Below are 15,525 nucleotides of genomic sequence, written 5' to 3' on the forward strand. Positions count from 1 at the left end.
AGTAAATAATGAGTTGCTGCTGGATATTTAGAATTGGAATCTAGAAAAAGCTAAGCTTAAAAACTAAAGAGCAAAGGACACCTGTGGCTGTCAAACAAGAAAAGGTTTATTCTCAGAAAGGCAAATTGAGTTAGTGGGAGCAGAAACAAAACAGAACAAAGCTCGTTTTGCATTCTGGTGACTTCAGATCTTTCCAATTCTTTAGAGGCCCAGCATCATGTATGGTTGTTGAGGTCAATGAGTGATCCATACATTCCAAAATAGAATGAATCAGTAGACTGAATAGTTAAAAAAAAAAAAAAACACAAAACTTAAGAACTTGGAAGATGACAAGTTTGTAAGAGTGAAGCATCAATTTGTGAGTATTTATAACTATAATTAGAAAATATAAAACTCCACAATCTTAGTGATGTCTGAGTTTTTTTGCTTTTGAGACAGGATTTCCTCTGTGTAGCCTTGGCTATCCTGGACTTGTTTTGTAGGCCAGACTGGCCTCCAAACTCACAAAGATCAACCTACCTCTGCCTCTCTGAGTGTTGAGATTAAAGATGTATACCACCATGCCTACCTTTTTTTTTTTTTTAATGGGGTATATGTAGACCAGGCTGGCCTCAAATTCACTATGTAGCTGAAGATGACTTGGAACCTTGGATCCGTCTCTGTGTTGGAATTACTGGGACTCATCACTGTGACTGGCTTATGTGGTACTGAGGATCAAACTCGGGGTTCATGAAACTAGGCAAGCACTCAACTGACCCGAATCTCCAGCCCAATGACCTGAAATTCCAGAGAACCAAGCTCTAATAAAATCAGGATTGAGTCAGCAGGAAGGTAATATTTTCAATGAACCATTGTTTTTTGTTGTTGTTGTTGTTATTTAAAAGTAGTCTCAGTGTGTAGCCTAGGACACAATCCTGTCTGCTCAGCCTCTGAAATAGGTATGTGACATCATATCTGCCCAGCTAATGTATTTGCAAAATCTCTATGGCCAAACAGAGTAACATTCATATACTTCACAGGTTACAAGGTAGGCATCTTTGAGGGTTCATAGTTCTGCCACCTACAAATTGAAATAGACCCAAGTACTAACAATTTAGTATATGATAATCAAGACATTATGAATCAATGGTGGTAAAACATTTTATTAAATGGTGCTAAGATAGCTGCATAGCTAGCCATTTTTTTTATTATTGCCTTAGCCGAGATCTTAGCTCAACTGATGCTTTGAAGGAAGTGCCATTTAGACTGTGGAAACTAGCACACAGGTAGCAACACTTGCCAAAAACAAAACAAGTAACAAATTAAAAAAACAAGGACCACCTAATCCACCAAAGTCCACAGGTCCATAGTTTTGGTAAAGTCCCTAAATGTACTAATCTGTTGTTTTTTTTTTTTTATTTTATTTTATTTTTTATCATATTGTTCTTGCTAATTGAAGGTGTCAATCCAGAATGGTATTTTTGTTTTGTCTTTGTACCTAAAGGCCCACCTTGAGAAAGTCGTGGTGCCGCACCTGGGTGGTCCTGAGCGCCAACTGTAGTTGCCAGCTGGCGTGTACTTCCTGTGGGCTTGAATCCCTGTCAGTATTCTCCTCCAGTGGATACCTCCCAACAGTGTGCACATGGTGGTGCAACTGTGCAGGACAGGTTAAAACGGTATCAAAGTTGGTTCCCTCCTTTTATCGTGTGGGCCCCAGAGACTGAACTCAGGTCAACAGGCTTGGGGGCAAGCACCTTGACCTGCTCAGCCATCTTGTTGGCTTGAATAGCTGGCCAGTTTGTTATTGGGCGTTAAGAAAGTCAGAGTCTAGACGTGGCTTTTCAGGTCTAGGCTTGGCTATGACCTCTGTGGGCCAATTAAAGATGTAATTGTGAAAAGCAGAAAAGGGAGATTTAATGTGATCACATAAGAAACAGGAACAAAGACATCCAGTGAGCTCCCAAATCCAACTTTGGGGTGCTGACATAAAGTTTTTATTTAATTAGAAGCCTTGATCCGGATGTGGTCCCACCCATCACTGAGTCACACTTGTCTAGACTCCAGTATCCTTCCTGGTAAGGTGGTCTGACAAGCTGTCAAAATTGAGTAAAAACTCCTTATATCCCACCCCAACACCCACACCAGCCTCTCTAGTTGGCCTTTCCTTTTACCAGCATGAGACTCTTAGGGAAATTTCAATTTTGATGGGCTCATTGACTCAATAGTCTGATACCCAATAGAAGGGGCACAGATCACTTCATTTCTGTCAATACAGTTACAACATGGAAAAATAATTTTAGGATCTAGCTTATTATATTTTATGGATAAAAAAATTCCAAATGTAACAAGGATATAAAACATTAAAATCAATGCTCTAAGAGAAAATATAGATCTTAAAGCACAGAATATCTAAATAGATAACAAAAGTTGGATGAAATATTGAATGGGATGTGCTTGCTCCTGCTTGCTGTCCCAATACTGATTAGGAAGAGCTTGAATTTGAGGGTAACCTCAGCTACATAGCAACTGAGGTAGTATGAAAGAAATATTAGCAAGGCCCAATACAGCATGGAAAGATCCCATTGCTTCTAGCCAGTTTCCTTCCAAGGGGGATGCCAGGTTCAAAGAAATTGATGGGAGGCAGACCTTCATTGAGCTCTTGGTAAATGACAATCATTTTCTATCAGCTGTGCTGAGGCAGCAGTGGCGCCCTCTCCAGGACTGACACTGCTAGGACAGGGGTTGGGGAGAGTGGCCATGTTTGTGCTCATTTGTCTATCTGCTGGGTTATAGCCAGCTACTCAGGCCAGGCTTGCAGCTACTGTATCTTCACATGCTACATCTGGTCACTGTAATGGTTGGAGAGACAATTAACTCCTAGGGGAGAAATGTACACTCCATATTATTTGGAGCAATCTTTATACCTGTATCACTAAACTGCCACATCCATCCTTGGATGCCTATTGTCCCTGATGCTCCTTGGGCCGCTAAGAATCAAGTCACAAATGGCCCCATCATCTACCGAAGCCCAAGTCTAATATATGTTAGTAGGAGGCAAGTAAATCTGCAGTCCAATGAGGACCACGGATAGTGACCAGATGTCATAACTTCTGCCAGCTGAGAAACAACTGCTGATGTTCCCACTTCACAAGATCTCCATCCTCCTCAGGAATTAGGACAGTGGGAATTATAAATTATTCCTGTTGCCCTTCCTTTAAGTAAATTGCCATTCCAGCTCTCAAGCTTCCAAAAGATGCTCAGAAGCACAGTATTGGTTTCCTTCCTTCCTTCCTTCCTTCTTTCCTTCCTTCCTTCCTTCCTTCCTTCCTTCCTTCCTTCCTTCCTTCCTTCCTTCCTTCCTTCCTTCCAAGGCACGGTCTCATTATGTAGCCCTGGCTGGTCTATAACTTGGTATGTAAACCAGGCTGACCTCAAACTCAGAAATCCTCCTGTTTCTGCCTCCTAAATGCTGGAATTATTAGTATGTAGCACTATGCCCAGCAAAAATATATTTTAAGAGCAAAATTTTATATCACACACTAGTTTTCTTGTGGTACTGGGGATAGAGCCCAGAGCCTTGCACATGTTAGGCGCTACCACTGAGCTTTATCCCTAGCCTGTAGTATTTGATTCTTTTTGAGTTAGGCTCTCATTATACAGCCTCAAATGCCTGGAACTCACTGTGTATACCAGGCTGGCCTCACATTCAGTGGCCTCTGTTGGTATAATGTTCTTTTAAAATGTATATGCCTTACCCTTGTTAATTCAAATGCTGATTTCTCCCCCCCACTCTCTGGTTTCAATCCGGATATTGCATTGTGATACTCACTATAAGCATCCTGTCTCAACTCTTGTGTAAACAGGACAAAATAAAGCAACTAGATACAATGTTGTGCAATGGGAGGAGTCAGAGGACAGGAAAGAGGGGAGGAGCCAGAAGGCAGGACATGAGTGGGAGGAGAGGTCTTGGAGGACGTGGCGCATGAACCAGACCTAAGATTTCACAAAAAGCAAGTATAATGTGGGAAATCTAAATGTTAGGAAACTGAGGGCTTGGAGGCTTAGGAGGGAGTAAATGTTTATACAGCTGTTTAAGATTAACAGCAGCAAGCTTTACTAGAAGATAAACCAATAGTAAATATTAGTATCTACAAAAGCAGAGGTTCTCAACCTTCCTAATGCTGTGACCCTTTAATACAGCCCCTCATAGTGTGATGACTCCCAACCATAAAGCTATTTCATTGCTACTTCATAATTATAATTGTTACTGCTATTAATTGTAATGTAAATACCTGATATGCAGAATATCTGATATGTGACCCTGATAAATGATCCTGTGAAAGAGTCATCTGACACCCCCTAAAGGATTTGAGACCCTTTGGGTCTAGAGTTTTGGGATTAAAGATCACTATGCTTGGCCTTTCAATTTTTTCACAGGAATTTTCGGTTAACAGAAAGCTTGCCACATTTTTCTCTAATTTGGTTGGCAACATCCATGTATTGCTCATATCACATAGCTGTGTGTCTGTGTCCCGGAAGAACTTGACATGGCAGATGAATACAATAAAAACTACGACCACTGTGGTTACAGGTTTAAGGGTATTGTTTTTGTTTTTAGTCTCACATAGCCCAATTCACTATATTGCCAAAAAAGAATCTGAACTTTTGATAGTCTCACCTCTATGTCATGAGTTCTGGGATTACAGGTGTCTACCACCACAGTTTGGGCAAATGCTTGGGATCAAACCCAGGGTTTTGTGCATGCTAGATGAGCACTCTCCAACTGAACTAAATCCCTAGCCTCTATTTTTGAGATAGGCTCTCAAGTAGCCCAGGCTGGCCTCCAACTTGGTAGGTAGTGGATATTGATCTTGAACTCCTAACCACCTCTCCACATTTCAAGTACTGGGATTATAGGCAGGAAGCATTCAGAATTCAGAGGCAGGTGTTTCTCTGAGTTTGAGGCCAGGCTGGTTTACATATAAAGTTTCAGGAAGCAAGGAATACAAAGTAAAAACCTGTCTCAAAAACCACCTAACAAACAAAGAGCAAATCAGCATAAGCCAGGAATTTGACTCAGTGGGTTATAAAGACCCACAGAACCCACATTAATGCTAGACAGATGTTGTAAGCATTCCTATGAAGAGATGAGAGGCAGCGACACCACTCCTAGAACCTCTCAGGACATACTCAGCAGAAAAAACAAAACAAAACAAAACAAAAAAACACAGAAACTCTCTGTCATAAAAAAGGTAGAAGGCAAGGACCACCAACACCTGAAGTTGCTTTTTGATATCCATATGTATGTCATGGTGCATACATGGCACTTGTGTGCATCTCTCTCAGTCACACACACACACACACACACACACACACGCACGCACGCGCGCGCATACACAGAAACGAATGAATGAATGAACAAACAAAACAAAATGAACAAAACAGTGTTAATGAAAAACGAAGAGTCATGCAAAAAGCTGGGTGTAGTGGTACACACCTTTAATCTCAACACTCCTGGAGGCAGAAACAGAAAATATCTGTGTGTTCTGGGCTGGCCAAAGTGACACAGTAAAATCCTGTCTCTAAAGAAAAATGGGAATGGGGGGGAAAGGTGGGGGAGGAGAGGGGTTTGCTGGAGAGAAAGCTCAGTGGATAGGAGCACTGCCTGCTCTTCCAGAGGTTCTGTTACTCTTAATTGCGATATCACTTTTGATTTCAGAGACCAAACCTAAGTCATTAGACTTGGGAACGTGTGCCAGAATATTAAAAAGATTACTGGAGTTAGTTTGATGCTAAACAGAGTAATTCAGAGGCTGAGAAAAAAGTAAGATTGAGTAAGTTAGCTTGGAGAAGAGTTTGAGCCAGAACAGTTGAGATGAACCATAGAAAGGGCAAGAAAGGGTGAGTTTATTAAGCATTAAATCTTACAGACTGAAAATGTCCTAGGTCTAGGTTAGATTGTGTGGAAGCTAGCAGTTCACCCTTTCTAGTTCTTTCTGAACTCTGCCTGGGTTCAACTCAGCTGTCTGGCTCAAACTCTTCTTCAAACTGACTGATTCAAATTGGCTTCTGTTGGCTTCTCACTGCATTGCTCTGCTTGGAAAAATTGCCTCTGAACTCCAGGAACTGAACTGCATAAAAACCACTCATTTGTACTCAGAACTGTACTCCTGAACTCTACTGTACTGTCTACCAACTCCTGCTCTCCCGCCGCTCTTAAATAGCCTCTCTCTCCTATCTGTTCTCAGATGAGTTGGGCATATCCTATTTCTGACTCATTCTGTCAAATCATTCTCTTACATGTCACATTGTTTGCCCCTCAATTAGATGTCACTTTCAAACATAGCTGCTTCCTTCTACAAACTACCCTTACCTTCACTGTTAGGAATTAAAGGTGTGCACCAAGGGTGTATCTGTGACACTGGGCATGTCTCTGCATCCTGGACAGATTGTAAAGACGTAGAGGGTCTCTGAATGTGATCCCTTGCCAGAGAAGTCATATTAAAATTCCTCTGCACAGAGATCCACACCTGCCTCTGCCTTTTGAGTGCTAGGATTACAGCATGCACCACTACACCAGACAAAAATACTCTTTAAAAAAAAAAGATGTATTTCTATCTCACGTGTACGAGTATTTTGCCTGATGTATGCATGTGAGCCTTGTGCATACTCACTGCTCACGGAAGCTAGAGGAGGGCACTGGATGTCTTAGAGCTAGTTAACAGGCAGCTGTGAGGCACCGTGTGGGTATAGGGAACTAACTCCAAGAGCATCAAGCGTTCTTTCATTTTTTTCTCTCTGGGACAGGATTTCTCTGTGAAGTCCCGGCTGTCCTGGAACTCACTCTGTATAACAGGTTGTCCTTGAAATTAAAGAGATTCACCTGCCTTTGCCTCCCCAGTGCTGAGATTAAAGGCACCAGGCACACACTCAGCAAGTGCTCCTAACTGCTGAGCCACCTCTCCAGCCCAATACAAAACATTCTTAATAGAGATACTAATTATAAAGGATTTCAAGAAATCAGTGTACTTTAATAGTGAAAAAATACTTTAAAATTCATAAAAGAAACTTAGAAAATATAAAAAATTGCCAAAACTCTAAACATAGGAAAAAACAACACCTATATAAACAAAATTACATCCTTCAAAGCCAAGAAAGCAGACATCATCATTATAAGACAAATCATTCTGGGAACTCTTTTTCAAGCTTAAATATATACAATAAAATTTAATTTTTATTCAGCTAGGAAAAAATAATTCCAGTCAGAAGGATAAATTAAATTTCATGGGAAACATCATACTGATGACTTTACAAGATTTTTATGACTACCTAAGGCCTTAATTTTTAAGTCAAAAGAATTTTTTGTTGACATTTGAAAGCTAAAAAAGTATGCTCTCTTGATACACAGATCAAAAGTAAAAACTAGCAAAAAAGTAAGATAGCAACACTGTGGCACTAAAAGGACTTTACTCTGATATTTAAAATAAATTATAAGATATAAACACAGTTTAAATTAAATGTAAAAGAAACAAAGTTACTTTGATTAGAATTTGACTAGCATTGGAGAAAAGTCCTTTTATATCTGTCTATCTCAGAGGTAATATTGTTCATTTATTAAACAATTTATACATTGCTTTTGTATATGAGAAAAGTGTGATTTCAGAAAGCAATAGTTTTTTAATGATTGTGAGAAACTAGTATTGCAAGGTGATTACTGTCACTATTTAATTAAAAAAGTGATTGACATTGCTATATATATCACAAATACAAAAACACTGAAATATTTACATTACAAACCAAAATGAATTTTTTCTAGAAAGAACATACTTAAGAAAACACTAATAAACACTGTAAAGAAAATAACAAGACTCTCAAGAAAAGATGGCAACCATTCCAATAGCTCAGTGTTCGTGCCTTCTCTTAACAGCATTTCTGAAATGGAGAAGGATGGGTAGTCTATGGTTAGATACATTAGATACATTCTTTTGTTTTTGTGGAGACAAATCTCACTGCTATGTTGACAATGCTGGTCATGAAGTCACAAGATCAAGTGAGCTTCCTGCTTCAGTCTTCTGAGTAGCTGGAGCCATTTGGTCTGTACCAGCACAAGCTGACAGACATACCCTACTCCATACATATGTGCTAGGCAAGCACCATAAATACACAGCTCTAAACAGGAGGAAATGATTACTCTTTGTGTTAGTAGTCCTACCTCCTCTTACAAGTCACTCCTTAGAGATTACATTAAGACAAAGATCACTTGTTTTTTGTTGTTGCTGTTGTTTTGGTGGTACTACACCCAGGTCTTCATGCATATAAGGTAAGTGCTCTATCACTGAGATACATTAGGGGAAATTTCTTGCAAGTCCAATTACTTACCCTTGGGTATAAGGGTAAACAAGTTGATAGCATCCTATTTGAGACTCCATTTTTTTCCCCTAGGTATTTAAAAACTAATGATACAAATTAGGTATGATGTCATCAGGAGGAATTTTGCTAGTTTTATATGTTAAGACAAAGGATAAACAGTAATAGTGACTCTGATGTATCATTTAGTACTTTTCCTGTTTGTTTTTCAACCAGGCCCACAGATAGCCCAGGCTAGCATGGACCTTGTGATCTGTCTCACCCAAGTCCTGAGGTTACAAGAGTTTGCCTCTATGCCTGGGAAAGCACATTTTTTCCTTAGTTGAGATACTTGTGATCTCTGGGTCTTACGGCAAAAGTTTCAGTCCTTAAGTAGATCTTGGTAAATTTGCTTGACTATATTCTTTAGGTAGTTGTCCTCTAAGGGCACTTTCGAGATAACAGCAGCAATTTCATCATGGCTAGAAAAGACAAAAGGGTATTAATTACTTTTCCTGAAAAATTTCCTGTCTCCAATTTAAGGCTACTCATGTCCTTGGATACTATCTCTCAAGTTCCTAGAAAGCAAAAATGGATATTTCTGGAAATAGGCAGAAACTTGGTTGAAACTGTATTCTAAAATAAGGCTGAATAACCAATTCTATATATAACTGCAAAGTATCTTGACCAGATTGCTTTCTTTGTTGTTTGTGTACAGTGCTAGAGATTGAACATAGGCCCTTGTACATGCTAGGCAAGCACTCTATAACTTGGTTGTGTCTCCAAACTTCCTAACTACCTGCAAACTCCCAATAAAAAAGATTTATTTTACTTTGAACTATGTGTATCTGTTGTATAGGAATGAGCACAAGTGAGAACAGGTCCTAAAGCAGGCCGGAAAAGGGCATTGAGACCACTGGAATTAGAACTGTAGGTGGCTGTAGGCTGCCCTATATGGTGGGTGCTGGGAACTAAACTTAGGACGTCTGAGGAATGGCAAGAATCCTTAATTACTGAGCCATCTCTCCATGCCCTGCCCCATTACCCCCGCCATATTTTTCGTTTTTGTGCTTGCGTGCACATGTATGTTCCTGTGTGTGTGGGGGTGGATGTAGACCAAAGGTAGACAAAGACTGTTTTCCTTATTTGCTCAACTAATTTTTTAGACAGGGCTTTCACTGATTGACTAGACTGGCTAGCTAGTGGCTCTTGGGTTCCAGCTCTCTTTCTCTCTTTATTTTTTGGTTTTCGAGACAGTTACTCGGTGTAGGTTTGGCTGACCTAACCTCACTCTGTAGACCAAGCTAGCCTTGAGCTTACCGAGATCCACCTTCATTTGCCTCCTTGGTGCCAGGGTTAAAGGTGTGTGCGATCACTGCCCAGCTTCCAACTACTTCACTATTTCTACTCTTCCAAGAACTGGGGTTCTGGATGTGTACTGCCGTACCCTGCTTTTACCTGTGTGCTAGGGATGTGATCATATGCGCTCATGCTTGTGTGGCAGGCTCTTTACCAACTGAGCCATCTGGTCTCCACATTAATTTCTTTAGCTACAAACCCCTAAACTATTGTTTGCTGATATGTGTTGTAAAAAAAGTTATCAAGTAGATCATGGTCAAATGGAGATGAGCTTGAACTTCTGATCCCGCTAAGCCTTTCTCTACAGGTGGGTGGGATTAAAGGTGGCAGCACCACAATGTTCAATTTAAAATTTATGTGGTGATGAGAATGCAGCCCAGGCCCATGTGCATGGTACGAACTGAGCTACATCTCCAGTTCCAAAATTTTTTCTTCTTTCTTGTTTTAGGGAGAAGTGTTAGAGGCTGGTCTAATGCTAATTACTGGCACTTAAGATCTGGTTATACTTATCTTTGTGTTGTAAACCTGCCTAAGACATATCTGACTGATTGATTAACAGCCTATACCTGGGCAGGGCAGAATGGGGTATGCGTGGCTAAGGTTCCCAGGCTTTGGGAAATCCCATGAAGAATCATGGGAAGAACAGAGAGACGGGAAAAGAGGAAGGAGGAGGACACCAGGATGGGTTAGCATGGAGAAAACATCATTTGGGCCAAGGAAGGACTCCAGTAAAGGCGTGAAAAGGCCCAGATGAAGAATAAAAGCAAGTATTTATAAGATTATGGATGGAATATAGGACGGTTAAGGCAGATGGCACTGGCTGGGGCCTGGGAGATGGATGGTGAGGTTGTTCAGACAGCATAGGAAGGAATATCTGCCCAGCCCAAGGTAAATAAGGCAGTTATCAAATCTAAGAGGTGTCTGTCTCGTTATTTATGATAGCAGATTAAATATTACTGCTATGATAATCTTAGGGCAAATAATAAACATTATATAGCCCAACACCCATTTTATTTTTAGTTTACAACAATAAAGAAGTATTGAAAAACTGAAACCGCCACAAAAGACTAGACTCCAGCATTCACTGGAGACAATAACAAGACCACTGACTTTGAAAGAACAAATACTGGAAGAGGAAGTCAGAAAGAAGTGACAGTTATCTCTCAAGGGCTTTTGGAATGAAGTAAGAAGAGTACAAAAGTAACTGGAACTCTCATTGAGCTGGATGTTTACATACCCAGTATTCCCAAGGTGATTTTGAATAGTGAATGGTAGTGGGACCACCGGATAATAGGCTGAGAGAGACAAAGTTATCTCAAACTTTGCAAATGCTGCAGAACTGGAGAATAAAAGCCTCAATCTGTAAAAGACAAAATCCATAATTAAAAATATAAAACCAAAATAGATTAAAACACACACACATTTTTCTCTTGTACTTGTATTAAGAAACTTAAGATAGCTATTATTTCTTTTTTTTTTTTTTTAAATAATTTATTTAACTTTTATTTTAATGCCTTGGAATTGGTGGTACAGACAGTTGTGAGCTGCCATGTGGGTGCTGGGAATTGAACCCGGGTCCTTTGGAAGAGCAGACAGTGCTCTTAACCACTGAGCCATCTCTCCAGCCCCTATTTCTTGTCCTTATCAAATAGAAAAGAAGGTATTCCATCTGGAGCAAGATAGCACAATAGTTACCTGAGAGAGAGAGAGAAAGAGAGCGAGAGCGAGCGAGTGATTGTACAAGTATGCACATGCACAGGCGTATGAAGACCTCCCCTACTAACACAGACCCCAGATTTCTGCTATTTAAGCCACTCAACTTATAAAACTTTATTATAACAGCTCCAGGAAACTGAAAATACTCACTCAGTATTATTCACATTTATATCCATTAGACTATAATTTGGGCCCCATCTCTTTAAAAATTCAATCTCCTCTCCAAGAAGCCTGCAATGGCTCACTACCAGTGAGAGTTCTTGAAGCATCTAGAAAAAAAAAAATGACTTTGAGTGTGTGTGCATGAAAATATCATACCAAAACACCTTATTTTGGGGTTTAGGGAGGTAGCTCGGTTGAGAGTTCAAGCGATATAGCTGGAGAGTAGTTAAAGGAACTGGCTTTGAACCCACATGACAGCCAGCAATCATCTGTAACTCCAGTTTGAGGGGAATCTGATGCCCTCTTTGGTCTCCTCAAGCAATCCACACATGTGGATCACACATACCAGGCAAAACATCTATAGACATTAAATAAAAAATCTTAAAAAAAAAAAAAAAAGAAGAAGAAGAGCAGCCTGGGCCTGGCATGCACAAATGAGTGGGTCTGATCCCCAGCACTGCATAAATGAGGCATGGTAGTGCAAGTCCATAATTCCAGCACTTGGGCAGTGAAGGCAGATGAAAAGTTTATGGTTATCCATGCCTATATAGGTCAGACTAGGCTACTGAGATCCTGTCTCAAAACAAAACCAAGTAACAGCAGCAGCAGCAGCAGCGGCAACAAAAGCACCACATTATTTTGAATATGAACTAAAAAAAAGTTAACTAAAAAAGAAAACCGGTGGATGGTGATGCAAGCCTTTAATCCCTGCACTCAGAAGGTAGAGGCAGGCAGATCTCTGAGTTCAAGGCCAGCCAAAGCTACACACACTCATATACACACACCAAAAAACAAACAAACAACAACAACAAAAAACCCCTTTTGATTCTTAATGGCTATCATAATCCTGCAAAATGTCGAATGACTGAATATGTTTATAGTTTATAATTTTAGAGTTCTATTATATTTGCAGAATTTCAGCTCTGCGATTTGGGACAAATAGTTTGAGATTTCCTTTACATGTTTCAACAAGACTTTACCTGAGGTACTTGATGTTGTGTTGTACATTTCTTCTTCCAGAACTCCTGTTCCTCAATGTACTGAAAAATAAGCTTATGAACTAAAAGGGAGGAAGGAGGAGCTTTATCTTCTGAAGGAAAAAAAAAATTAAAATAAGCATATTATTTATTCGTATATTTTAATAAGATGAATATTATATTTCATAAGTTAGAAACATTTTCAAACTAGATGCATAAGCATTTATTTTCTTATTTTAAAACATGACTTTATCATATGTGGTTACACAGACATTCTATAATGCTTTAAGCCTAAACATATATAACAGTGTTTGGTGAAAGCATAAATTTAAATGGAACATATTTCTGAGTAGAAATCTAGGCTTTTTTCATTATCTAAGTAATTGTAAGAACAACACTTAATTTTTCTGGCTGGTCTGTATTTCCTAACTGGTGAAACAGAAGATACTGCCTCATAGCACTGATATAATCAATACATGTACCTGGCATATACTAAGTACCCATAGTGCTAATTTCAAATATAGAAATAACTATTATTAATTACTGTTCATTTTCTACTAGTAATAATAATCATTTAAAAAATCTACTCAATATTTAGAATACCATCCAAGCAGTTTTATGTCTAAAGCATATTTTAAGGCCAAAGTATTAGACCTGTAAATTAACAGCAAAATGTAGAGGCTTAAGTGTTTTGAACTTACCATCTAACAGAGACTGAAAATTGAGCTCATTAATCTTCCTGTAATCCTTGTCCAAGAAAGGAAGACCAACTAAGGAGAAGAAGAAAAAAGATTTTTCTTTCTCTTCTCTTTCATTTCCTTTTCCCCTTTCTCCATCTCTGCAGGTTCTTACATAGCCTATGCAGGCCTCAAAATTGTATGTAGCTGAGGCTAGCTCTTGTCCTCACTTCATCTGCTGAATTATGGGCACAGATTATCATACCTGTGTTATGCAGTGCTGGAGACTGAACCTGGGGCTTTCGTTAGGTAAGCATGCTAGCAACTGAGCTATGTCCGCAGTCATAAATATATATTTTTTCTACTTTAGATTTCTATTCTTCTGGGGTAGCAGGATTGTTTTCAAGGTTTATTTTTGAGTAATATTATTCTCAGTATATGGTAAGGCTTCCCTGATAATGTTCAATAACATTGACTTACTAGGCCTTTGAAAGAAATTGAAGTGTAGACAATAGCTTTTTTGTTGTTGTTTTTGTTTTTTTTGAGACAGGATTTCTCTGTGTAACAGAGCTGGTGGCTGTCCTGGAACTCACTCTGTAGACCAGTTTGGCTTCAAACTCACAGCCTGCTGCTGCCTCCTAAGTACCAGGATTAAAGGCATGTGCTACCAAGCCTGGCTCAGTTTTTTCCTTTTTAAAAGAAACTATAGACTAGGGTGCACCTTCTATTTTTGTTTGAGACAGGTTCTCTCTACATACCTCTGGCTGTCCTAAAACACATAGAGCAGGCTGGTCGTTAACTCAGAGATCACCTCCCTTTTTCTCTGCATCTTGAGTGCTAGGATTAAAGAAATGTACTTTAATCCTCAAGTTTTGGGTACATAAAACCAATTTATGAGCCAGGTTTGGTGGCACATGCCTTTAATCCCAGCACTCTGGAGGCAGTCAGGCAAATCTCTGAGTCTGAGCATAGCCTGGTCTATAGAGTGAGTTTTAGCACAACCACAACGACACAGAGAGCTTGTCTTGATAAACCAGAAAAGAACCCGACTCCCACCGGCACCCCCCAAAATTTGATGGGGGAAATAAAACACAACAGGGAGGGGAAAAAGCCAACACTGGGTCCTGGGAAACATCAGAACCCAGAGAATATATTTTTATAACTGAAAAATACATCAAGAGCTCCTCCCTTGACGATGCAAAGATAATTTTTCTCAAGAATCAAATAAACAACAGGCAGGAAGGCATACTCCTTTAATCCCAGCATTCAGGAGGCAGAGGCAGGCATGTCTCTAAGAGTTTGGGGACGGCTTAGTATATATTTCAAGACTTTGTCTTAAACAAATAAAATCATATAAGGACAGTGGCTCCAACTTCTCCATATTTACTATTTCTAAACAAATGCAGTAAAAATGATTAATGCTTTTAGCATTGGTATAATGAATTTTAGATAGCCAGGACAGCTGTTTATTATAAATTCTAGTCATTACAGATTCTGTGTTTAGGACAGATGCTAATTCCTTTAGACTTTAAGTTATTTCCTGCTTCTCAAATTCTGATTGTTTTCTTCTTGTTGAGTGCTTTAAGTATTGGCTATATATTAGGTACTACAGATGGCATGAGAGAAATACATGCAAGGGTTAGAGAGATGCCTCAGTTTGGTTACCAGCACCCATTAAAGGCTCATAATCTCTTGAGATTCCAACTTCAAGGGATCCATTGGCTTCTGGACCCTGTGGGTGCCCAAACACACATATACACACACACGCTGAAAAACATATACATTAAGAGTAAAACTTAAAAAAAAAAAAAAATACATGATCATGCCATAGAGTCTATCTACTCTGAATGGGTTAGCTATATAGAGAACTTTTAAGAGGATTGTGTTTTGTTTTGTTTTTTTCTCCTCTCCACAATGCTCCAGATAGAACCCAAGGCCTTGAATATACCAGGGAAAGTGCTTTACCACTGAGCTACATCCCTAGGCCAGGACTTCACTTATGAAGCACAAAAATAGAATTAATCAAGAATAACAGCCGGGCTAGAGAGATGGTTCAGAGGTTAAGTGCCCTGGCTGCTCTTCCAAAGGTCCTGAGTTCAATTCCCAGCAACCACATGGTGGTTTACAACCATCTGCAATGAGATCTGGTGCCTTCTTCTGGCATGCAGGTGTATAAGCAGGAGACAGAGTACTTTATACATAATAAATAAATCTTAAAAAAAAAAAAAAAAAAAGAATAACAGCCATTCAAGTAAATTCTCTAACACACACACACACACACACACACACACACACACACACACACACAC

The 15,525-nt window shown here is 39.4% G+C and overlaps 1 protein-coding gene across 1 annotated transcript in view; it reads right to left on the reverse strand.

Moving 5' to 3' along the window:
* Nucleotides 1-7,008: 7,008 nt before the first annotated feature.
* Nucleotides 7,009-15,525, reverse strand: part of Knl1 (kinetochore scaffold 1) — a 47,664-nt gene continuing 39,147 nt past the window's right edge. The window contains exons 17-21 of the mRNA XM_055596767.1: nt 13,241-13,309; nt 12,543-12,652; nt 11,551-11,669; nt 10,922-11,044; nt 7,009-8,807 (exon numbers count right to left, since the gene is read on the reverse strand). Of these exons, the coding sequence (XP_055452742.1) occupies nt 8,708-8,807; nt 10,922-11,044; nt 11,551-11,669; nt 12,543-12,652; nt 13,241-13,309 (521 nt within the window). The 3' untranslated portion in view covers nt 7,009-8,707. The remainder of the gene's footprint in view (nt 8,808-10,921; nt 11,045-11,550; nt 11,670-12,542; nt 12,653-13,240; nt 13,310-15,525) is intronic.

The sequence above is a fragment of the Psammomys obesus genome, unplaced genomic scaffold, assembly GCF_907164565.1.
Source record: "Psammomys obesus unplaced genomic scaffold, mPsaObe1.curated_primary_1811, whole genome shotgun sequence".
Taxonomy (NCBI): Eukaryota; Metazoa; Chordata; class Mammalia; order Rodentia; family Muridae; genus Psammomys; species Psammomys obesus.